Source organism: Hyaena hyaena, unplaced genomic scaffold (genome assembly GCF_003009895.1).
Source record: "Hyaena hyaena isolate Hyena2069 unplaced genomic scaffold, ASM300989v1 scaffold_14, whole genome shotgun sequence".
In the NCBI taxonomy this organism is placed as follows: Eukaryota; Metazoa; Chordata; class Mammalia; order Carnivora; family Hyaenidae; genus Hyaena; species Hyaena hyaena.
This window is the reverse complement of record NW_024080646.1, coordinates 1,312,108-1,337,256: the sequence shown is the minus strand read 5'-3', so window position 1 is coordinate 1,337,256 and position 25,149 is coordinate 1,312,108. Positions and strand designations below refer to the sequence as shown.

Here is a 25,149-nt window from a genome sequence, read left to right as displayed (position 1 = left end):
CTGAGCGACCCAGATGCCCCAAAATTTCCTTTTATTCATCTAACCATATAAGTCTTAAAATTATTCTGTCACAGTACTTTTTAGGGATTCTTCTCTCCCTCACACTCTCTTTCCCTCCCTCCCTCCTTTCCTTTCTTTCAGTAGGCTTCAAGTCCAGCAAGGAGTCCAACACAGGGCTTAAATGCATGACCCTGAGATCAAGACCTGAGCTGAGATCAAGAGTGGGATGCTTCATCAACTGAGCCACCCAGGGGCCCTCTTTCTGTATTCTTATGATCACCATTCAAATTTAGGAAGTGAAGGTCTTATTTATTCACTTATTTATACTTTATTTATCAGTATTTACTGACTACTTGAGATGTTCTACTAGGTAATGGAAACTCAAAAGTGATAAAAAAAAATAGACATGGTGCTGTCTTTAAAGGACTGACATTCTAGGGGAAGAGAGTATGACAATACATAATCTGTCAACAGAGATACACACTATGCTGAAAAATTTAAGCATCTAACTTAATTAATGAAATTTTCCCACTAAAATGAAGAACAAGGCAAGGATGTCCCCTCTCACCACTCTTTTACAACACTCTACTGGAATTCCTGAGTTATACCATAAGGAAAAGAAATAAATGTACACAGATGACATGATCATCTAGATAGAAAACCCCAAAGAATCAACAACAAAATAATCCTCTGAAACTAATAAACAAGCATTATAGGATCCAAGATTAGCATACAAAAATCAATCACTTATCTATATACCTATATTCATAGCAATGAACAAGTAGAAAGACCAAAAAAGAACTAAACAAATGGAAGAAATGTTCCTATCCACAAATGGATAGGAAAATCAATATTATTAAAATGTCAGTTCTTTCTTACTTCAGCTAAAGATTCAACAAAATCCCAATCAAAAATTCCAGTGTTACTTGTGGTTATTGACACATTTATTCTAAAGTTTACAGGGAGAAGTAGAAGCCCCAGAACAGCCAAATAGTGCTGAAGAAGAACAAAGCCAGAGGACTAAAACTTCCGACTTCAAGACTTACTATAAAGCTACAGCAATCATGACAGTGTGGTACTGGTGAAAGAACAGAAAAATAGATCAATGAAACATTAAAGACAGACCAGAAATAAACCCATATAAATTCAGTAAACTGATCTTTGATAAAGAAGCAATGGTAACACAATGGAGAAAATATGGTCTTTTCAACAAATAGTACTAGAACAAGTGGACATCCACATGCGTGAATCAAGACAGAGATCTTAAACCCTTCACAAAAATGAACTCAAATTGGATCATAGACCTAAATGTAAAATACAAAAGAATAAAACTCCTAGAAGATAACACAGAAGAAAATCTAGATGACTCTGGGATTTGGTAATGACTTTTTAGATACAACACCAAAGGCATAATCCATAAAAGAAATAACTGATAAGATGGACTTCATTAAAAGTAAAATTTCCTACTCTACAGAAGACAATGCAAGAGAATGAGAAGGCAAGCCAGGAATATTTGCAAAAGACACATCTAATAAGGACTGTTATCCAAAATATACAAAGAATTCTTAAAACTCAACAATAACCAAACAACCCAATTAAAAAATGGTCCAAGACCTAAACTGACACCTCACTAAAGATGTAAAGATGGCAAATAACTGAATATGAAAAGATCTCCACATCATGTCATTTATAGAAATGCAAATTCTAATAATGAGATACCACTACACACCTATTAGAGTCACCACAATCTTGGAACACTAACACCACCAAATACTAGCAAGGATGTGGAATGACAGAAACTCTCAATTACCGCTGCTGAGAATGCAAAATGGTACAGTGACAATGGAAGACAGTTGTGCAGTTTCTCACAAAACTAAACAGACTCTTACCATAGAATCCAGCAATCGTGCTCCTTGGTATTTATCCAAATGAGTTGAAATTTATGCCCACACAAAAACCTGCATATGGAAGTTTACAGTTTTATTCATAATTGCCAAAATTTAGAAGCAACCAAGATGCCGTTGAATAAATGGATGGATAAATAGCTATGGTACACCCAGACAATGGAATATTACTCACCACTAAAAAGAAATATGCTATCAAGCCATGAAAAGTCCTTAAAAAGCATACAGTTAAGTGAAATGCCAGTGAAATGAAAAGGCTACATACTACATGATTCCAAGTACATGACATTCTAGAAAAGGGAAAAATATGAAGAGAGTAAAAAGATCACTGGCGGTGGGGGGTTAGGGAGGAGAGAGAGATGAATAGAGGGGACAGAGGATTTTTAGGGTGATGAAACTATTCTGTAGGATACTATAATGGTGGATACATGTCATTATACATTTACCAAAACTCATATGACGTAAAACACCAAGAGTGAACTCTAATGTACACTATGGACTTGGGGTGATAATGACCTCTTAATGTAGGTTCACTGATTATAGCAAATAGAGCACTTTGGTGTGGGATATTGATAGCAGGAGAGGCTACACATATATAGGCTATACACATATATGAAAACTCTCTGTACTTTCTGCTCCATTTTGCTGTGAACCTTAAACTCCTCAAAAATATAAAGTCTATTAAATAAATTAAAACATGGGGCACTTGGATGGTTAAGTCAGTTAAGTGTCCAACTCCTGATGTCATCTCAGGTCATGACATCACGGTTCATGGGATCAAGCACCGCATCAGGCACAGAGCCTGCTATGGATTCTTTCTATCTCTTTCTGCCCCTCCCCAGCTCAAGCATGCACACACATGCATGCTCTTCTCTTTCTCTCATAATAAATAGATTTAAAACAAGAATTAAAGTATGTTTCCAGTCAAGATGGATTTACCCTCCAGCATGAAACAGCCAAAAACCACTCAAAACATATGAAATGAAATAATCCTATTCAGGACACAAGGTACAAAGGACACCAGTCTGAGAAACTGGAAACAAATGAGGTGAGCCCTCTGATTACACATTTTACTGCACTGAAAGTCTCTCTACTATGGTGTGTGGAGTGGAACTAAGGCTGAGTCTGAGTGAGGGAGAAAGCTGAGTTTGGAGAGAAAACAGGAGCTAGAGTTCACAGGATAGAGTACAAGAAAGGAAAGAAATGCACAGAGAGAAAACTGTGGAGATCTGAAGAGGAACTCTCTTAAGTGTTCAGTGTAGTACTGATATGCAAATGGATGCAAGGAAAACACACACCACAAGGATTAGGGGAAACAATACTTGGCATTCATAAAGAAATAGTGCTTATTCCCACCAGCCAGAGTGAAAAACCTCGCAATTCAAGAGCCTTGAGTGGAGTACTCAAAAAGGTTTTACCTCAGTAGTAGAAATACTTAGCCCAGGACTAAACACTGCTCTGGTCCTGACTAACAAATCTTAAAAGCAATCCTCCTAGGATCAAGCTGTGTCTAAATTACTTACTTGTATCCCAAATCAAAGCTCCAGAATATTTCTAAGAAGACATACTTATCTATCACCCAACAAAGTAAAAGTGATATTCACAGTTTCTGACATACAAACATAATCATGCATGCAAAGGATGAGGAAAATGACCCATAATGAGAAGGAAAAAAAACAAACAAGTGATCAAAAGTGGCCCAGATGTTAAGAATTATCAGAAAAGGATATTAGAACAGTTATCACACTTGTATTCTGTATGTTCAAAAATTTAGAGACACGGAAGATATAAAAAGGACCCAAACTGAAATTCTATTCAAAAAACCCAAACTGAAATTCTAGTGATGAAAAATACAATGTCTGTGACGAAAAATACCTGGGAATGGATTAAATGAAGATAAAAAATGAATAGGAAAATATTAGTGAACTTCAAGATACAGCAATATACCAAAATAAAACAGAAAAAACAGAAAATAAAAAATAGAGGATCAGTGAACTATGGGACAGCTTTAAGTAGCCAAATATGCACATAACTGGGGAGAAGAGAAAGGGATATAGAAGTAAGAGACAGGAAAAATACTTGGTCAGAATTTTCCCAAATTTGATCAAAACCATGAAGTGATAAATCCAAGAAGCTATGTGAACCATAAAAAAACAGTCAAATAATTTCACAAAGGGAAAATCTTAAGAAACAGCCAAAAAAAAAAAAAAAAGGTACATGAACTACAGTAAAGAAAGATAACAGCAGATGCCTCCTTGGGAATAATATAAGCAAGAAGACAGTAAAGCCACATGTTTAAAGTGTTGAAAGTAAAAAAAAAAAAATCCTGTCAACCTAGAATTCTATACCCAAAATAAATATTTTCCAATAATGAGAGAGAAATAAACACGTTCTCAAATATACATGAGCTGAAGACCTGCATTACAATAAACATTAAAACAAAGTCCTTCAGGCAAAGGAAAATGCCAGATGGAACTATGAATCTACCAGAGGAGTGAAGCACACCAGACACAGTAACTACATGAGTAAATACATAAGATATTTTCTTATTACTGAAATATCTTTAAAGGATAACTGCTTTTTTAAAAACAAAAAATTCCATGTACTACATATAGTTTATAACATATGTACAAGTAAAATTTATTAACACATGTACAAGTAAAATTTATAACACTAACACAAAAGTTGAGTAGAAAGAAATGAAAGTAAACTATTGAAATGGTTCATACTATACATAAGGTGGTATAACATCACTTGAAATACGCTAAAATGGATGAACCTTAAAAACATGCTAAGTGAAAGAAGCCAATCACAAAACATTACATGTTGCATGATTCCATTTATCTCAAACATCCAGAATAGGAAAATCTATACAAACTGAAAGTAAACTACCTGTTTTCCAGGGCTGGGTGTTTGGAGATAAATGAATATACTGGAAAAAAAAAATCCCACTGAAGGGTACACTCTAAAATGTAAATGAACTGAAGTATGTGAATTATATCAATAAAGATGGTTTTCTGGGGTGCCTGGTGGCTTTATCAGTTAAGAGTTCCCCTCTTGGTTTTGGCTCAGGTCATAATCCCATGGTTCATGGGACTGAGTCCCGCATCAGGCTCTGGAACGACAGCACAGGGCCTGCTTGGGATTCTCTCCCTTCCCCACCCCTGTCCCTACTCCACTCACGCTCACTCTCTCAAAATAAACTTCAATAAATAAATAAATAATAGAATCTTTAAAAAAGTTTTTTTAAAGGCAGAAAAAATGATTCAAAATAAAATAGAAAAAGAAAAGGAGAATAAAGAACAAAATAAGAAAAATCAAAACAACGGATATAACCACATCAATAATTACATAAAACATAACATTCAAAGCCCCTCCATTAAAAGGCAGAGATTGTCAGGTTGAATAAAAAAGAAAAACTTGACTAATGCTTCCTCCCTGAAATATAACTTAAACATAAAAACACAAATACGTTAAAGAAAAAAAAAAAACAGATAAGGAGTGCCTGGCTGGCTCAGTTGGTAAAGCATGCAACTCTTGATCTCAGGGTTGTAAGTTCTAGCCCCACATTGGATATAGACATTACTTAAAAATAAAATCTTTAAAAAAGAAATTAAAGGATAAGAAAATATATATATATAATTCTATCATTAACCCAAAGAAAGTTGGTGTGGCTATATTAATATCAGACAAATAGACCTTAGAGCAAAAAATATTATCAAGGATAAAGAAAGTTATTTCATAATAGTAAGAGGAGCAAATTAATCAACACATTTAAAAACTTTAAAATACAACATTTTAAAATTCCTAAAAATGTGTAAACCTTAAGAAGGTAGCATTCAGATACATAAAGCAGGGGCACCTGGGTGGCTCAGTTGGTTAAGCGTCCAACTCTTGATTCTGGCTCAGGGCAAGATCTCAGGGTTGTAAGATACAGCCTGTGTCAGTTCCAAGCTGGGCATGGAATTTTCTCTCTCTCTCCTTCTGTCCCTCCCCCACTCATGCTTACTCTCTCTCAAAAAAAAAAAAAATGCATGAAGCAAAAATGAAAAGAACTGCAAGGAAAAATAGATAAACGCAAATTATAGCCCGAGATTTAAAATCTTTTTCCCAATAATTAATACAGTAGAAAGGAAATCAGCAAAGATATAAGAGACTTGAATAACACTATCAACCAACTTGATCTGACATTTATAGAACATCCTCACATACCATATTCTGGGCCATAAAGTAAGTCTCAATAAATGTGGAAGAATTGAAGTCACATTAAGTATATTCTATTATGAGAATGGAATTAAATGAGAAATCAGTTGCAGAAAAATATCTGGAGAATCTCTATATTTGAAAAGTAAATTATATACTTTTAAATAACACTTGGATCAAAGAAAGCAAAATCAGAAAATACCTTCAACTGACTGAAATTAAGAACATAATATATACAAATTTGTGAGCTGCAGTATAAGAAGTACTTAGAGGGGAATTTACAGCAATAAACACCTATATTAGAAAGTAGGACAGTTCTTAAATCAATGAGAATCCAGCTATTACCTCAAGAAACCAGGAAAGAGCAAATGAAACCCAAAGCAAGCAGAAATAAAGAAATAATAAGAGGGCAGAATTCAGGGAAACAGAAAAACAAATGGGGCTGTAGGAGGAGGAATCTATAAAACCAAAAGCCAGCTCTCTGAGAAGATCAGTACAGTACATAAAAACTGGTAGCCAGATTAATTGGGGAAAAAAAAAAAAGAGAGATAGAGAAGATACACATTACCAATATCAGAAATGAAAGAGGTAGTATCACTACTGATACTAGAGATATTAAAAGGATAAAAAAGAGATCAATCAACAAAATAAATGAAATGGACAAATTTACAAATACAAACACTTCTTCAAGAAGAAAATACAAACACCTGAACACCCTATGTCTAATAAAGATAATAAATTTGTAATTAAAAACCTTCCTGCAAAGAAAATCCAGGTCCAAACAGCTTCACTAGTGAATTGCACCAAACATTTTAGAAGAAATAATACCAATTTTATACACATCCTTCAGGAAAACTAAGAGAGGTGATTTCTTTCCAACTCACTTTATGAAACCTGTGCTATTCTGATAACCAGATAAACACATTAAAAGAAAACTAGAGTCCAATATCCCTCATAAGTATAAATGCATAAATTAACAAAATTTTAGCTGATCAGCTCCAACAACATATAAAAAGGATAATAATACCTTATGACCAAGTGAAGTTATCCTACCTATGCAAGCTTGATCTAAAACTTGAAAATCAAATAATATTATTTAACATACTAAATTTAAAAAGGAAAGCTATGATTCCTTCAAAAGATAAGGAAAAACCATTTGACAAATTCCAATATTCATTCCTGATAAAAATTCTCAGCAAATTAAGAATATAGGCAACAGGGGCGCCTGGGTGGCTTAGTCGGTTAAGCGTCCGACTTTCGCTTAGGTCATGATCTCGCGGTTTGTGGGTTCGAGCCCCGCATCGGGCTCTGTGCTGACTGCCAGCTCAGAGCCTGGAGCCTGTTTCAGTCTGTGATTCCCTCTCTCTCTGACCCTCCCCTGCTCACTCTGTCTCTCTCTCTCCTAGAAATAAATAAAACATTAAAAAAAAAAAAAAAAAAGAATATAGGCAACAACCTCTACCTGATAAAGGATATCTACACAAATCTGACACATCTTATGGAAGGCTGAAAGGCTGACTGTTAAGTCCCTGAGATCAGGAATAAGACAAAAGATGTCCACTTTCACTATTTCTATTCAACATTGTGTTAGAGGTTTTAAGGTGAGGATAGATTAAGGGGGAGAAATTTCTTTTGTAAAGAAAAAAAGTCTTTTTCCACATGATTTCTATGTGGAAATTTTGACAATCTACCAAAAATCTACTAGAAATAATAAGTGAGTTAATATTATAGTTCTGATAAAGTGTCAATATACAAAAACAAACTGTACTTTTATATAAGCAGCAATTAACAACTGTAAATTGAAATTTTAAAAAATTTACAACAGTATCAAAAATATAAAAATACTTAAGAGATAAATCTGACAAAAATCTATGTAAGACCTGTATGCTGAAAACTATATAACACTGATGGAAAAAAAAATTAAAGGGACATATGCCATGCTCATAAAATGGATACTCACTGACCTCATGTTAAGATATAATTCTCCAATTCTATACATGTAAGGTAACTCCCATCAAAATATCTGTCGGTTTTTTTTTAGAAATTGACAAGCTGATTTTAAAATTCCTGTGTAAATGCAAAAACCAAAAAACGTCTAAACAACTTTGAAAAAGATTAAAGCTGGGAAACTAACAACACCTGATTTCAAAACTTACTATAAAACTATACTAAGACAGCATGGTATTGACATAAAGACAGAGAAATAGGTCAGTCTGGAAATAGACATATTTATGATTTTCAACAAAGGTTCAAAGACAATTCGGTAGAGAAAGGCTAATCTTTTCAACAAATAGTGCTGAGAAAATAAGCTAGCCATTTGAAAAAATAAAATGTAAACTTCAGCTCGTGCTTCATAGAAAAATTAACTCAAAATGGATTATAGACTTAAATGTAAAGTCTAAAAATAAAAAGTTTCTAGCAGCACCTGGGTGGCTCAGTTGGTTAAGCATCCAACTCTTCATTTCGGCCCAGGTCCTAATCTCACTGTGAGATTAAGTTCCATGTCAGGCTCTGCACTGACAGTTTGGGATTCTCTCTCCCTCTCTCTCTGCCCCTCCCCCACTCAAGTCTCCCAAAAGAAACTATAAAATTAAATTAAATTTTTAAAAAATATAAGGCTTCTAGAAGAAAGCATTAAGAGAAAATATCTGTGACTCTAGGTTAAGTAAAGATTTCTCACACATAAAATCAAAAGCAGGATACATAAAAGAAAAAGTTGATAAATTCAACTTCATAAAAATGTTAAAGTTCTTGTCTTCAAAAAACAATGTTGAAACAATGAAGAGAGAAGCCACAGACTGCAGAAAAATATTTGCACGTTATATATCTGATAAAGGACTTGTATGTACAGTATACAAAGACCTCTCAATATTCAATAAGAAAATAAAGATCTGAATTTTTTTTAAATAAGCAAAAGATTTGAACAGACATTTCAGAGAAGATACACAGATGGGAAAATAAGCACATGAGAAGGTAAGTCATTATCACTTGTCCTTTGGGACATGAAGATGAAAAGCACAATAAGCTATCGCCAGACATACATCAAAACAGGTAGAACTGAAAAAGACTGACTCCTCAAAAAGTATCAAAGTGTGTACTTTTAATATGTGCACTTTATGGTATGTCAGTAATACTTCAAAAAAAAAAGTTGTTTAAATACAAAAGGATAGGCAAATACAGTAGTTCCCCCTCATCCACAGTTTTGCTTTCTACAGTTTAAGTTACCCGTGGTCAACTGTGGTTCAGGAGCAGATGATTCTCCCGACATACCGACATACCGTCAGGCCAACAGCAGCCCAACGGTATGTCACATGCCTATGTCAATCAGCTCACCTCACCTTATCATGTAGACATTTTATCAGCTCACATCATCACAAGAAGGGTGAGTACAGTACAATCAGATATTTTGAGAGAGAACACATTTGCATAACTTTTATTACAACATAATGTTACATTTATTCTTCTCTTCTTTACTGTAGTTAATTTTTTACTGTGCCTCATTTATGAATTAAACTTTATCATGGGTATATTTGCATAGGTCAAATATAATATATATAGGGTTCAGTACTATCTGAGGTTTCTGAGGGTCTTAGAACACATTTTTTGTGGGTAAACAGGGGCTATCATAAAGTGAGGCAATGCCAAGTCGTTACTATTTTACATAGGCACAAAGACTCCTTGATATGATATGATGACATATCAGAGCAGAGATTTGAAGAAAGGGAGGAAGACAACTATACATCTTAGGGAAGAGTTCTGGCAGAAAGGATGCAACAAATACAAAGGTTCTGAGGTAGAAATACGCTTGATGTGTTTAAGGAAGAGTAAACTGACTGAAGCAAAGAGAATGAGGGCAGCTATAAATACAGAGATGAAGTGAGGGGCGCCTGAGTGGCTCAGTCAGTTAAGCGTCCGATCATAATCTTGCAGTTGGCTGAATTCAAGCCCCGCGTCAGTCTCTGTGCTGACAGCTCAGAGCCTGGAGCCTGCTTTGGATTCTGTGTCTCTCTCTCTGCCCCTTCCCCACTTGTGTGCTTGCTCTTTCTCTCTCTCAAAAGTAAATAAACAAACATTAAAATAATTTAAAAATACAGAGATGAAGTGGTGGGACACATAGAGGGGGCACAAGTCATGTAGGACTTTACAAGTTATTCTAACGTCTTGCTTTTACTTTACGTAAGACTGAAGTCACCACAGGGCTTTCCGCAGGGGGTGGCATAATCTGATGAATGTTTTTAAAAGATCACCCTGGGTCCTATGTGGAGCGTATCCTATAGCAGAGCTACGACAGGAGCAGAAGACCAGGGAGGAGGGTACTGCAATGGTCCAGGTGAGTGACAGTTGTAACTTTGACTTGGGTAAGAGCAGGAGGTTGTAAAAACTGGGTCAGATACTGGATTTATTTTGAAAAGGTGATGAAAATTTGCTGGCTCACAAGATGTTTGATTTGGAAAAAAAAGAGGAAAGCCAAGATGACTCCAGGTTTTTAGCCTGAGGAACTGAAAGAATCAAAACAGCAGCCCCTAGCAAGACTTTCTCTCTCAATTTTCCCCCTTTTACTTCATCCTGCACACTGCCATTGAGTCATCTGCCTCAACCACCACTATAAGCACATTACTATTGGATTTAAGAATCTGTATTAGTTTTCTATTCCCTTCATTATCTTGAAGAGTTGAACTACTTTCCCTAAAATAAAAATACCAACAAGTGTTTGGATTGGGGGACACAGATAAGGTGAAATCTATGATAAATATGGGCAGACTACTAACACTAGAGTAATTAAAATGGTCCCCTCTTCATTGCCTTTTCTAACGGGGATGGAGATGTGGCTGGCACAAACATCATGAGTCTTTATCTGTAGTGCCGTCCCAAATTCCCAAGAACTTTAGGGAATGGAATAATTATAATGAAAGAGGTAGTGTATCATAAATCTATCATATATGTTATATTATCACAATACATAATTTCATGTATCATGTTCGCCAAGTGCCAGGCACAGTTAACACATTATATACATCGTTTAAAACGTTTCATAAAGGCTCCAAATGTCAGGATAAAGTCCAAGTCCCCTAACATGGCTTGTGAGAATCTTGCCAATCTGAACCTCACTTCTCTCTCCAATCTTGCCTCTCCTTCCTCATGCCTCTGCTTCACTCATCCACACCCCTCAACATTAGTCCTTTGTGATGCACTTTCCTTTCTGACCAGAATACACTTCCCTTTTCTATGTCTACTTGTCTATACCCACTCATCCTTGGGCCCTGACACTATTATAATACTTCCCAAAGAACATTTTTTCTGTGATCTAGATTAGGAGCCCCCTTCCACAAAAATCTTGCCGTTAAGTACTTCTCACACTATAATATATCATCTGTTTATTTTTCTGGATCTCACCTAGATTTAAGTTCATAAAGGCAGAGGTTATGTCTGTCTTATTTCCCAATGTACCCTGATCGTGGATAGTTGGCATATAAATATTGCTCAAGAAACATTTACTTAATCACTGACGTTAAGCTTAGGGGATTTAGAAATAACACCATTTAGAGAGAAAATGGTTAGTCTAGTCCACAACATTCTGAAGTTGATGGAAGTGGCAAGACATCCAAAAGAGAGATGTTCTGTACAAGATGAAAAAAATGGAGCTGAAGTGGGGTTGCAGAGGATGGGGCTAAGGATACTAAAAATAAACACAGGGCAAGTAGAGAGACCAAGAAAAGCACTGAGCCAAGCATGGATATTTAGTTAAAAGAAAGATAAGAAACAAGTAAAAAAATAAAGAAGGAATCACTAGAAATCCAAGAGAAATAAAAAAGCACAGTAATAAGCAAAGAAGACCATTTAAGAACAAAAACAGGAACATGTGTCAAATGTGTCAATAGTGAAGTCAAGAAGGGCGCCTGGGTGGCTCAGTCAGTTGAGCGTCCAACTCTTATTTTTGGCTCAGGTCAGAATCTCATGGTCGTGGGATTGAGCCCCGGGGCTCTGTGCTGAGCGTGGACCTGCTCGGGATTCTCTCTCCCTCTCTCTGTCCCTCACCTGCTCGTGCGCGCACGCACCCACGTGCGCGCGCACACACACATACACACACATTCTCTCTCTCTCTCTCAATAAATAATAAACATTCAAAAGTAAAGTTAACAAAGACCAAGACAGTTTTTCCACCAGCCACAGGAACTATGTCTGTTTTAACTCCTCCAGGACCTAATACAGTGTCCAGCACATGTAGATAATTAATAAACATTTGCTGACTGAGACAATAAATGATCTGAAGCTCATTTTTTAAAAAGTTAACTTGTGGGGGGTGCCTAGGTGGCTCAGTCAATAAAGCATCTGATTCTTTGATCATGAGTTCAAGCCCCACATCAGGTGTTGAGCCTACTTCAAAAAATCAATCAATTAATTAATTAATTAAAAATAGATAAAAATTAAAAAGTTAACTTGTGGGGCACCTGGGTGGCTCAGTCGGTTAAACGTCTGACTTCGGCTCAGGTCATGATCTCCCGGTTTGTGGGTTCGAGCCCCGCGTTGGGCTCTATGCTGACAGCTCAGAGTCTGGAGCCTGTTTCAGATTCTGTGTCTCCCTCTCTCTCTGACCCTCCCCTGCTCAGGCTCACTCACTCGCTCTCTCACACTCTCTCTCTCTCTCTCAGAAATAAATAAAACATTAAAGAAAAAAAAGTAAAAAGTTAACTTGTGGATTAGAATGAGCCTAAATCTTCGCTCAGAAATCTTCCCTTTAAACATTCATTAGCCAAGACTTATTTTACTTTTTAAATAAAATTTCTGCCTAACCCTTTGATCTAGTGACTATATTTTTAAAAATATTACTCATTTGTTTTTACCCTTTTAGTTTAAGTCTCTTTTATCTTTACCTTTATCACTTACATAGGAAGTATCAGGACAAGGGGCTATAGGCTTGAGAGAGCACTGATAGAAGAACTGCTCATACCTCAAGTTCTAGTTACTACTACACTGAGTGGTTCCTCAAACCAGGTCACCTACACTGGCCCTGGAACCACAACTAACAAAACAAACAAACAAAAAAATCACCTGTTTTAGGTAGCTTCAGTAGTGAGCAGACCAGATTATCCCCACTAGTAGGTCATTAGACAAATCTGAAATCAATCTAAAGAAACTGCCAACATAATACATCATTTTCACTATAATTTAGTTTGTATAATAGCAAGATTCAGAAAACAATGACTGTGGCACAGATTAGGAAGTCTAAAAAGTTTACTAATGAAAAGAAGGAACTTAAAGGGTTCAAGAGGATATAGTCCTCTTAGGATGAGATACAGCTCTATATATATGTAGAAGGACAGGTAACCGGAGATAAAGATTTTTAATACTTGAGATAATGGATATGTGTATGAAAGGAGGCAAAAGAGGCAGAAGTGAGTATGAATTTAAAGACACAGGACGCCACAAATGTGGCAGAAGGTAATGGGTATGCTGAAGCAAAGACAAGAGCTACTAAGAACATTGACAGATGGATTCCATATTCCTGTATGTCAATCAATGCACAGTCTTCAGCAACAAATGTGATGGAGATGAGAGAAATCAAGGGCGACTGGGTGGCTCTGTCAGTTAAGTGGCAGACTTCGGCTCAGGTCATGATCTCACGGTCTGTGAGTTCAAGCCCTGCGTCGGGCTCTGTGCTGACAGCTCAGACCCCAGAGCCTGCTTTGGATTCTGTGTCTCCCTCTCTCTCTGTCCTTTCCCTGTTTGTGCTCTGGCTCTCTCTCTTCAAAAATAAAGATTAAAGTAAAAAAAAAAGGAGAGGGAATGACGTCTGGAATGCCTACAGGAAGTATGCCTGGGTAGAGATCAGAGAGAGAAAGAGAATATGAATGAGTATCAATGAATGCTGGGGTACAAAGATAAGACATGTTTTACATGTGACAGTAACTATGATCAACTGTGCTTGCATTCTATGAAAAAGACTTAAAAGTAAATTTTTTTGTTAACTCATACTATGAACAGGAGGAGGGAAAAATGAGCCTTCAAGTGAAAAACAACCTTATCAAAAGTGAACAAATAATGGGGCCATCACACAGTTGGCCAAATAATTTACCTGGTCATATCCATAAGGCCTCTGCTGTGGTGGCTGTGGTGGTCCAGGCTGTGTTGGTCTATAACCCCCATACTGCTGACCTTGTCCTTGTGGGTAGTTAGGATACTGAGGACCTGGACCACCCTGTGAAGGACCTGCAAAATAATGAACACAAACAAAACAGATAAAAACAGAACTCTCCCAAGGGTTTAGAACTAGATGCTATTATGTTTTTATATCTAAACAAAAAAGGATAGTTCGGTATCTTGATCTTCTCCAATGCTTTTTGAAATAAATTCCAAAGGTTGTAAGAATGAAAATCTTGTAAGAATACTGCCATGTACAAAATGTTTTGATTCGGTGTAACTAGTCAGCTATGTGTCAGTCATTAATTTTTTCTTTTTCCCCAAATATGTAAAAGAGACTCAGGAGTTGTTAAGCAGGTTAATTCCATGGTATCAATAAAATTCATCTATACCTCTACTAGAAAGTTAACTGCTATAAGCAACAGGTAAAAGGAAAAGCAAGAAGGACCCTAGGTGGCTCAGTCAGTTAAGTGTCCAACTCTTGGTTTCAGCTCAGGTCATGATCTCATGGTTCATGAGTCTGAGCGCCTCACGAGCCCAGTGTCAGACTCTCTCCCATTCTCTCTTCCCATCCCCTGCAGATGTGCATGCACTCTCTCTCTCAAAATAAATAAACTTTAAAAATAAAAGTAAAAAAAAAAATCAAAGAAAAAGCAAGCAGCAGATTCAAATTAAAATATTAAAATAACTTCTGAATAAAGTTTGGGAATCAGTGGTATTTACAGCCGCATGACTCTAGATTTACACTTGTAATCACCAAAGAATCAAAAAGAGTAATTTTCCATGAAATTCTAGATTAACATTTGCAACCACCAAAAGAATGCTTTATTCTCTGCACTAATAAGCTTACTATCACAACATTTTCAAATCAAAACTGAAGAATACTTGAAAAGCCACAGGTTGCATGTGAAAAAACTTCACTCAAAAGTTACACTCTGTGTACCAATCACCTTTAAAACTTAACCCATAAAAATGAATGATTTCCAATTCCAGAGATAGCAAGGGACTAATTTGGCTTGCCAAACAAATATGTCTGTTTCATAAATTCCACTACTGCCTATTGTAAAGAATGCTTTATAAAGCATAAGCTGAAAAGCTTTGACACTTAAATGTTTTCTATCATAGCCATTCAAAATCTGCCATAAAAACACTGATGGCAGAGGAAAGTGTCAAAAGAGAATAAATTTTCAAGCTTAAATAAATTCTATTGGTCTATTATTTATTTAATTATTATACATTCAATTATTAAAAATCTAACTCTTCTATTAGAAGAAAGTATGACAACAGAAGGCTACAAATAAGCAAAATGAGAACTTCTCCTTTGGGATTCCCAAGGTTAAACAAAACGGCAGTTAACTATTCTAACCAAAAATACTACATCTCATTTACTCTCTCTTCCCATGGAAAATAATATTTGTCTCAAATAAATGAATTTGCCTAATTCAACCACATATTTGTTTTCCCATAAACACAATAAAACCAGAATACTTATTCAAAACACAAATATTCAATGGTCATGAAATGAAAATACCATTTGAGAAGAGTAAGAAAGTTCCTTTGTAAAAACAAGAAATCCCGGCGGGACACTTGGGTGGCTCTGTTGGTTAAGTTGATTAACTCTTAATCTCAGCTTAGGTGTTGATCTCAGGGTAGTGAGTTTAAGCCATGCTGGAGCCCACTTAAAAAACAACAACAACAACAAAAACAAACAAGAAATCCGTGGAGTATTTCTAAAAAAAAATTTTTTTTAATGTTTATTTTTGAGTGAATGAGAGTGCAAGTGGGACAGGGGCAGAGAGAGAGGGAGATACAGAATCTGAAGCAGGTTCCAGGCTCTGAGCTGTCAGCACAGAGTTCGATGTGGGGCTCAAACACTGTGAGATCATGAAGTGGGCTGAAGTAGGATGCTTAACTGCCTGAGGCACCCAGGCATCCCCATCCATGGAATATTTCTACAGTCATATCTCAATTAAAGAACTAGAACTTATCAGTTAGAACTTATCAAATGCCTGGCTCCCAAAACTGACTAAATTTCAATGCATAAGTTAAAGAAACAAGCTAATTTCAACCTGATTTTTGTTCTGAGATTTGCTATAATGAGTAGAGAAAGGTGCCCATAGAAATCTCAGAGATGAAAATAATGAATAAAAATAAGATATTACTGATGTAAAAAAAAGACTATGTTAGCAAAAGATGATGTCAGATTAGTAAGCAGTTACTTCTCTAACATCAGAACCGTATTTTCCTATATATATAGTGACAGTAACCTAAAATTTAAGAATGAGATATCAGGTCTTTATCATTCCCCACTCCCTATCTAATAAAGTTATTTAAACCCAGATATCCAGCTACTATAACTCTTAGTGTGAGTTTCTAATAAGAAAATATAGCTATGCTTCCCCAAACTCTGTAGGATACACAACAGCAATAAATACACCTCTATGGCTGTGTATATTGCTATTTAACCAAAGAATGACAAAAGCATTTTCTTTATGCATTCCAAATAAATCTCATTTGTACTCCAAAAATCAATGTTATTTTTCATAGTAACGGTCATTAGTTTTAGAAATAAGTTTGCTAAGTGAATTATATAGATATGGTCAATAACAACCCAATTCATCAGTTTTCCAAGCACACACAAACCTACTGGCTGGTCATGAATGTCAAAGAGGTTTAAGAATTCATTTAAAGAACTCAGTTTAAATGATTACATACCTTACCTCTGGCAAATGAACCATCTCTAGTTTACGTTTCTTTTTAAATGGATTACCAGTTTATCAGAAAAACATTTTAAATTACTCAAGTCAGTAACAGATTCAGTTAAATAAAATTGTAAATGTTCAAAAATGAGAATTCTTAGAAAAATAAACATTAAATATACACTTCAGTATTTCAAAACAAAGCTGCAAAAGAGCAATTACCGTAGCCCTGCTGCTGGCCTGGATAGCCCTGCTGGCCTGGGTACTGCTGTTGCTGGGGCGGGTACCCCTGCTGGGGAGGTGGTCCTTGGTAAGCATCTTGCTGTTGGCCATACTGTGAATTTCCTACAGGATAATTGGAGAAGAGGAAAAAAGAAAACACTGAGAAGTTTGCTTAATTAATTTTTTTTACTCTAAGATGCATAGCCAACAACACAAGAACAAAATGAAATGCCATATTGATTTTTGAAAGTTAACAAAACAAAGAAAAAACTCAAACCAAACAGAAGGATTTCGGCCAAACAAACTGCAGTTAAAGCCAATTTTGCAAGGTTGAACTGCAGCATTTTCAGCGTCTCTGCCATACGAGCATTACATTTACTGGAACATCACAGTCATAAGATCATGACTATGCTAAATAAAATAAAAAAGACAAAATTAAAGACAGCTACAAGAGCACACACTAGCTACACAAGATCAGCAAGCTGTTTCCTAAAGGCACTATACTTATATGTAAAATTATACATATGTAAACACACACAAGAAAAAAAAATTGGACCGATGGATTTACGTTCAAATAGAAAATTTCCACTGAGGAAAAATTTATTTTTAAATGTTTTAGTCTTTTTATTGTTGTTAGAAATGGCAAGTCACGGTTACACATTTTAAATATTTATAAGGAAATTATTTTAATTGTTCTGGGCTCCCTATAACTTTCAAGACAGCCAGCAACTAGTATTCTACAAGAGCTTTGCATGGGTAGAAGTTGTTTATGCAAGAATTTTCATTCCTGTAGAAGGGGATATATATGTGTATGTGTGTGAAGGTATATAGATACCTCCTTCGTAGTAATGTTGTGAGGAATCCTCATAAGGCCTATCGTAGCCTTGTTCAGGATACGACGGTTGCTGATAACCGTAATCATTATGACCTACATCAATTCGACAAGAGACAGGAAGAAACGTTAATGGCCACTGAGTGAAAACCCTAAATATATTTAAACTTTCAGATAAAACTGAAAAAAAAGAAAAAGAAATGGAAATACATAAAAAATAATTTCAATTGCATTAGCCAAATATTTACCAATGTGATTGTTTTCATATTGAGATAACGTGCAAATTTTTAAAAGCAAAAAACAGTAGTTTTAGAAACATTACACTTAGTCTTAACTGATAATCCTCATCAAGGGGGAGGGGGAGAAAAACCTCATCTTCAATTTTTTAAAAAAAGAAAGAATGAAAGCATTTAGGCCTTTCACATGTAAATAACTTGAATTAAATTAGAATGAACAAAGGAAGCAATTATCATATTTTGTCAAACACCTGTTCTGCTGGTCGCCAATTCCACAGCATATGCTAAAACAATGCAAAATATAAAAAAGCTCCACAAGTTTTTATCCCTGAAAGAAACTGAAACACATTTTTCACATTCTATTTACTTGCATAAAGTATATGTATCTAATAAAGTATCTTCAGATATTATAAGAATATTATTGCTTAACAGTGCCATTATAGAAGTCTTTAGAAACTATTTCTAGAGTATCATAAACATATACCTTCATAAAATTAATACTGTGTTAAGTGCTAGAGTACACCTTTAGTTTTAAGGCTCGATAAATTTTATGACTGGACTTTAATGAAAATCAATAGTCTAGTTCTTTTAACTAAGTAGCACTAAGAAAATTTCCATAACGCTTCAGTTAGCTAAAAATCAAAATTTTCAAAGAATGCCTAATTAAGACAGAATAGTTATGAATAAATGTTATACTAAGTGTTCTAGGATTCCAACATTCCCAAACTACCTCATAAATATCCACATTAAGGGTTGGCAAACTATGGCCTGCAGTATAAATATGACCAGTGGCCTGTTTTTGTAAATAAAGTTTTACTGGAACACTGGCATGCCCATTCACATTTTATACAGCTATTTTCATGCTACAACAAGGGTTCAGTAGTTAAGACTAAGACCATATGGCCCACAAAGACTAAAATTCTTACTCTCTGCCTCTTTAGAGAAAAAAGTTTGCCAACTCCTAATCTACATATTTACTGGCATAAATATCTGGTAAGAAAACATCCAATGCTGTATAAGAAAATTGTTGTTATAAATGGAATACTCTACATAAATGTCAGAAAAATGTATTAATACACACCTATGCAAAACTGATACCATTTAGATTTTTTAATTCTCTGATGTAATAAATTTACAGTTCTGAATACAAAAATAATATATCTATCTGTTTTGAACAGAAAGGTCATATTTATAACAATATACCTTTCACATTTCTGGAAATACTCAGAACCAAAATAATAGCGTCAAATTCAACTCAGTTACGTAAAACGTATTTTAAAAATTAAAACAAATGTTTAATTTCAAACTTCCTAATACACAAAATTTAACTAGATTTCACTTCTTTAAAATATCCAGTCTGTAAACATTCTGAAGTTTTTTATCAAAAAAAAAAAATCTTAATGTAATATCTACATGTGAAAGAAAAAAGAAAATAACTCAACATTATGAATATTCAGGGCAAGAAAACCTGAGATTTAAAAAAATTTGTCATTTTCTAACAAGAAATATCCGTACACACCCTCACTATCACTGGCAAACATTTATCATATGCAAAATTCTACAGGTGAGAGTGTTTGCTCTGCCTCTGCATAAAAACCAGTGTCCTTATACCGATGTACCTTTATGATTTATAATATGAACCAAAAAATGGCAGGCTAAATGATTCTTTAAATACACCACATTCTGTTTTCTTACTAGTTTACATTAGGTTCAAATCACCAGTCCCAGGACTTTAGCTTTTTAATTTTTAGTTTCTCCAAGTTTCTCTGTTAATTAGTTTACCTAAATATACCAAGGGAGCTTACTGGATAAATGAAGTTTTGACAAATCCTTGCATAACAAGACAAATCATACTGTAACGTGAATAGCTACCTCTAATTTATCACAGTTGTATATGTTTGGATTATTTTTTTCCTCAACACTGTTATCATAAAATTTTCAAACATACAGAAAAACTGAAAGCACTGTACAGTGAAAGCCTACTTCTGCTTGGATCATTACTAAGTACAATGCATCTTGAGTGACCACTTTTTCACAAGCCACCTTCTCGCTAAAAAAAAAAAAAAAAAAAAAATCATTGAGCTAAATAACTAAAATCTGGTTTCCAAATGCTTTTCCTATTCTACTAATTCTATACAAAATTATATTATGGATATAATTTAGCCTCCAAATTTTTTCAAATGCAAATGTATATAAACCACAGTTCTTTGAGCAGTATTCAACATTAACTAAAATGATAAAACTTGGAAAAATATTCAAGAACTCTTTCTTCTATGTATTTATACAATGCAAAAAAGTAAACCAATGGGTGAACTTTACAGTGTATGAATTATCTCAATAAAGCTGCTTTTAAAAAAAGTGAATCAGTAACATTTGCTCTGGTTCAAATGAACAATTCCAAATAGAAAAGGATCCTCTTTTATGTAAGAAAGGATTCCAATGACAGAATGTCATTCCTGATGGTACTAATATGGACTATTTAAACAAAATACACTTTGAAATAGATTATACATTAATGCAATCACTGGTGCTTTAGGTTGTTAAAGTGTTTCTAAACTTAGAAGAAACATAATGTTAGTTTCTTCATCCTCATTAAAATGTTTTGAACAGCTATCTACATTAATATTGGGCAGGGATAGAAAATGGGAAAATTAACATTAGGAGAGTTTACCATCAGGGTAATATTGCTGGTTCATGCCTTCTGGAGGACCTTGTCCACCATGACTGTATTGGTCCCCATAATAGTCTTCCTGGCCTGAGTACTGCTGTGGTGGGCCTGAAAAACCACAACCAGTCAACAAGTAAATAATTTGTTCTCTACGTCATCAAAGGCTTTCTTTCTAATCTGATATATGAAAGAAATTATTTCTCACCTGTATTTGTTTTGGCAATCGAGATACTTTGAATTATTCTTATACACACACATCCATAAACACATAGCGACACCACATTTCACAAAAATTATTATGACCGTACATGCAGGATTTAACAATACCAACTTAAAAAAACAAATACTTCTTTAAAAAAGGTTCAAACTAGTAGAAATTTAATTCTCTTTTTGAGATTAGAGCAGTTTGGAATAAACTAGGACTTGTTTATGACCGTATATTAAGTAACTTCTCAAAACTAAAATTGTATTTTCTGCTATAAATTAGTGAGCTTTTGATATAAAATTTTATGATATAACCTTTTCCCAGAAAAAAATAGATAAAAGAAAGCTGTGTAACAGGAAGTTCCTATCTACTTCATGACCCTTTGTACCTACTATAGCCACCACCTTTTAGAAAAAAATACGTAATAATACTACTAAAAATCAAGAAACACAAAACCCTGTTGCCTATATGAAAAGTTAATTAAAACGTAAAGACTTCCAACCACTGTTTTATTTATATTAAGCAGGAAATTCCCCAAATGTAAACTTACCCTGTTGAGGTGGTCTATACGGAGGAATCTGTCTCTGACCCATCATATGATTGCCTTGGTTAACTTGACCCATCATTCCCATAGGAGGCTGCTGACCTTGATAATGCTGCCCACCTCCCTGTGGCATATTGTATTGTTGAGAAGGAGGCTGCTGATGCATCATTGGAGCTGAAAAGAGACAAAATATCATGCACACGTTTTTGTTTTTAATAAATAATTTTGACACCTTAAGAGAAATGCAAAGTATTTTATCATATAATCGCCAATATATACAAGGTATTATAATGAAAACTAACTTCTTTCTATAAAAATAAAGCTTTCAACTGAAGATCACAGACTAAAAATAATCTGTAAACAAGGGAAAACAACTAATACATGGTAGTTCATTTGAAATCCACTGAAGGAGTGTTCTAGTAATTTTTTTTAAAAAAAAACAAAGCAATTGTAATATATAAACATCCTAAATATATGTATTTTTTCATTACATACTATGTAATATTTATCTACACAATTCTTCTGGGAAAAATAGAATCTTTAAGCTATACAAGAAAATATACCACAACAAACTTCACAAAATCACACAGCAAATGAATGGTCAAACCAAGGGAAAGAAATCTAATCTCTGGACATCCATTTCCCCCTGTTTCAATGCCCACTCATTTCGTTATATAATGGTAGATAGGGAAACTGCACATTTATAAACATTTACATTGGTGGAATTTCATAAACTTTAAATTTAGGACAAAATTTTGAAAGAGTCTTCTTTCCCTTTTCTAACTATAAGATTTATAAATGAAAAAGGTCTTCCTGAAATCAAAGGACTGTAGTGCTTCTTAATAAGTTCGAACACAACACCATCAAAAATACCTAAGTAGAAAACGGTAATAAGCCACAGAGTACAGTATCAGAACTACAGTTTCCAGGGGCGCCTGGGTGGGAAGGTTAAGCATCTGACTTTGGCTCAAGTCATGATCTCATGGCTTGGGAGTTCGAGCCCCATGTGAGGCTCTGTGCTGACAGCTCAGAGCCTGGAGCCTGTTTCGTATTAGTTATCTCCCTCTCTTTCTGCTCTTCCCCTGCTCATGCTCTGTCTCTGTCTCCCTCTCTTAAAAATAAATAATAAATATTTAAAAAATCAAAACAAACAACAACAAAAAGAACTACGATTTCCAAAGCAAGGTAGCCTAACTACCAATGCTATATATAGTATAACATCGGCAACACTAAAAATATATCACATGAAATAATCAACAATGACCATAAAGTTCTGTGTTGCCACCTAACAATGTAAACAGCTCCTCAGAGGTTCACTGGGTCAAGTGATCTTATGGAGAGCTCATCATTTTACCATCATAACCATTACTGTCTCAGAAGTACGTATGAGTCATTCCCCAGTTTACTGCCTAAACAGCTACGTACTCTCCTTTACTGACTTATGGACAATTTAAGGACAAAAGGAAAGGATTAGAGGGTTGAGAAACTTTTACAGTCAAAATTACACAGATGAGCCAAAAGTTTTTCATTTATTTAAATAAAAGTTAAAACCAAAACCAAAACCAAAACACACCTCTTTCAACATAATACTGGCCTACAAAAGCAGCAACAACACTAGCAGAAAGAATTTAACTCTCTTCCTTCCACTATCAAGAACTGTACTATCTAAGGTACTTTATCAGAGCTCTTTTTCTTCTACTTGCCATCTTTTGCTCTTCTACATCATTTCAAATTCCTCTTTCTGTCTAATTTTATCATAAATATAAGCCTTTCAAATGTTACTCTAGGACTTTTCTTTCAACAAGGAAATAAATAGGAATAAGTAGGAATAAGATGGCTCAGTGGAGAACGGAAGGGAAGAGAACTTAACACTAAATGCACTTAACACTGTCAGACACACTTTCATATTCATTTCATGTAAACCATTAACAAATTTTCAAGGTTTTAGCTAAGGAATCCAAAGATCAAGATAATCAACTGGGAACCAGACAAAACAGAAGTTTGAAACTAGTTTAACTGAAGTTAAAATTTTTTAAATATATTTTATATATAATAAAGTATTGAATACTAGCATGTATAATCTAATAAGCAGTATGGTTAGGCATTTCTGTAACTCATTTTCAGTAAATGATTTTTCATTTCATGACTCTCTTCTCCGACACTAATTAAAGGCCTCTTGTCTTACAGAAGGCTATACAACTAATGCATAGCATATGCATTGGAACCGAAACTTAAAATAGAGGAGGAAGAAAACAAAAACATCATGGTGGGGGGGATCCAAAAGGATATAGTAACAGAAAACTTCTTAGCTTTGCTCTAAAGGAGAAAAGTAATCTAGCTTAAGCCCCAAACAGAAAAGACCATGGCCTTGTGCTTTATCTTTAGGGACTGTCAGCAGCACCAATCCCAAAGAGCTCAATTACCACCAACACTTTATTCTCTGTCCCTTCCCTCCCTCCGAGGATCCTCAACATCAGTCAGGATCAAACCTAAAACCACAGAGAATGGAGGAGGATAGCATTGCTAAAACCTGGTTTTTCATCTTTTTCCTTGAAGCCTTACCCATTAAAAAAAAGAATTATGACTTCAACTCTGATTGTTTAAGAATAGTATTATTTTCCTTGTGATAATGCAATAGGCTACACTGGCAAATGTCTATTATCCCTTGACACACTAACAGAAATGAGAGTTGAATCTTGTAAGTTTACCCCAAAATAACTTCTAAAAAATCTGTACCACAGAGGGAAGATTACAAGATGAGTCCAGTATAACCATTTTCTACAAACAGTGACACAACACATTACTACATGGATTAAAAATTATTCTTCCTCTTACATAAATCATTTTGATGCTAAGATGCACTACAAAGTGTGATATTACATACACAAAGATTTTAATGTCTGAATTTTTTTTAAATTTTTTTAATGTTCATTTATTTTTGAGAGAGAGGAGAGAGACAGCGTGAGCAGTGGAGGGTCAGAGAGGGAGATACAGAATCTGAAACAGGTTCCAGGCTCTGAGCTAGCTGTCAGCACAGAGCCCAACACAGGGCTCAAACCCACGAACTGTGAGATCATGACCTGAGCCAAAGTCACACTTAATCGACTGAGCCACCCAGGCACCCCTTATTGTCTTAATTTTGTAACATGTTTTGTAAAAGTGTTTTTAAGAGAACGTGTAACAAATGTTCCTCACATTATTTCTTTCAATTTTGAGTTTTATATGTAACAGATATCCTATGGAAATAATGCACTATATCTTAAACATGTAAAATATTCCCAAATCACCACGTTTTATATTATTGGAATTCTTTGTTCCAATGAGACGGTTAATGCTTAGTTTTTTTTTTTTAATTTATTTCTAGGAGAGAGAGAGAACGTGAACAGGGGAGGGTTAGAGAGAGAGAAGGAGACACAGACTCTGAAATAGGCTCCAGGCTCCGAGCTGGCAGTCAGCACAGAGCCCGACGTGGGGCTCGAACCCATGAACCACGAGAT

The 25,149-nt window shown here is 35.0% G+C and overlaps 1 protein-coding gene across 2 annotated transcripts in view; it reads right to left on the bottom strand.

Moving 5' to 3' along the window:
• SS18 (SS18 subunit of BAF chromatin remodeling complex) overlaps positions 1-25,149 on the bottom strand; it is an 87,610-nt gene that overhangs the window by 6,151 nt on the left and 56,310 nt on the right. Inside the window, exons 6-10 of one of the 2 annotated variants that reach the window (XM_039217981.1) lie at positions 21,659-21,826; positions 20,907-21,011; positions 18,003-18,095; positions 17,168-17,290; positions 14,182-14,315 (exon numbers count right to left, since the gene is read on the bottom strand). In XM_039217981.1, coding sequence (XP_039073912.1) covers positions 14,182-14,315; positions 17,168-17,290; positions 18,003-18,095; positions 20,907-21,011; positions 21,659-21,826 — 623 coding nt within the window. The remainder of the gene's footprint in view (positions 1-14,181; positions 14,316-17,167; positions 17,291-18,002; positions 18,096-20,906; positions 21,012-21,658; positions 21,827-25,149) is intronic. The other variant, XM_039217991.1, reaches the window with a different exon arrangement.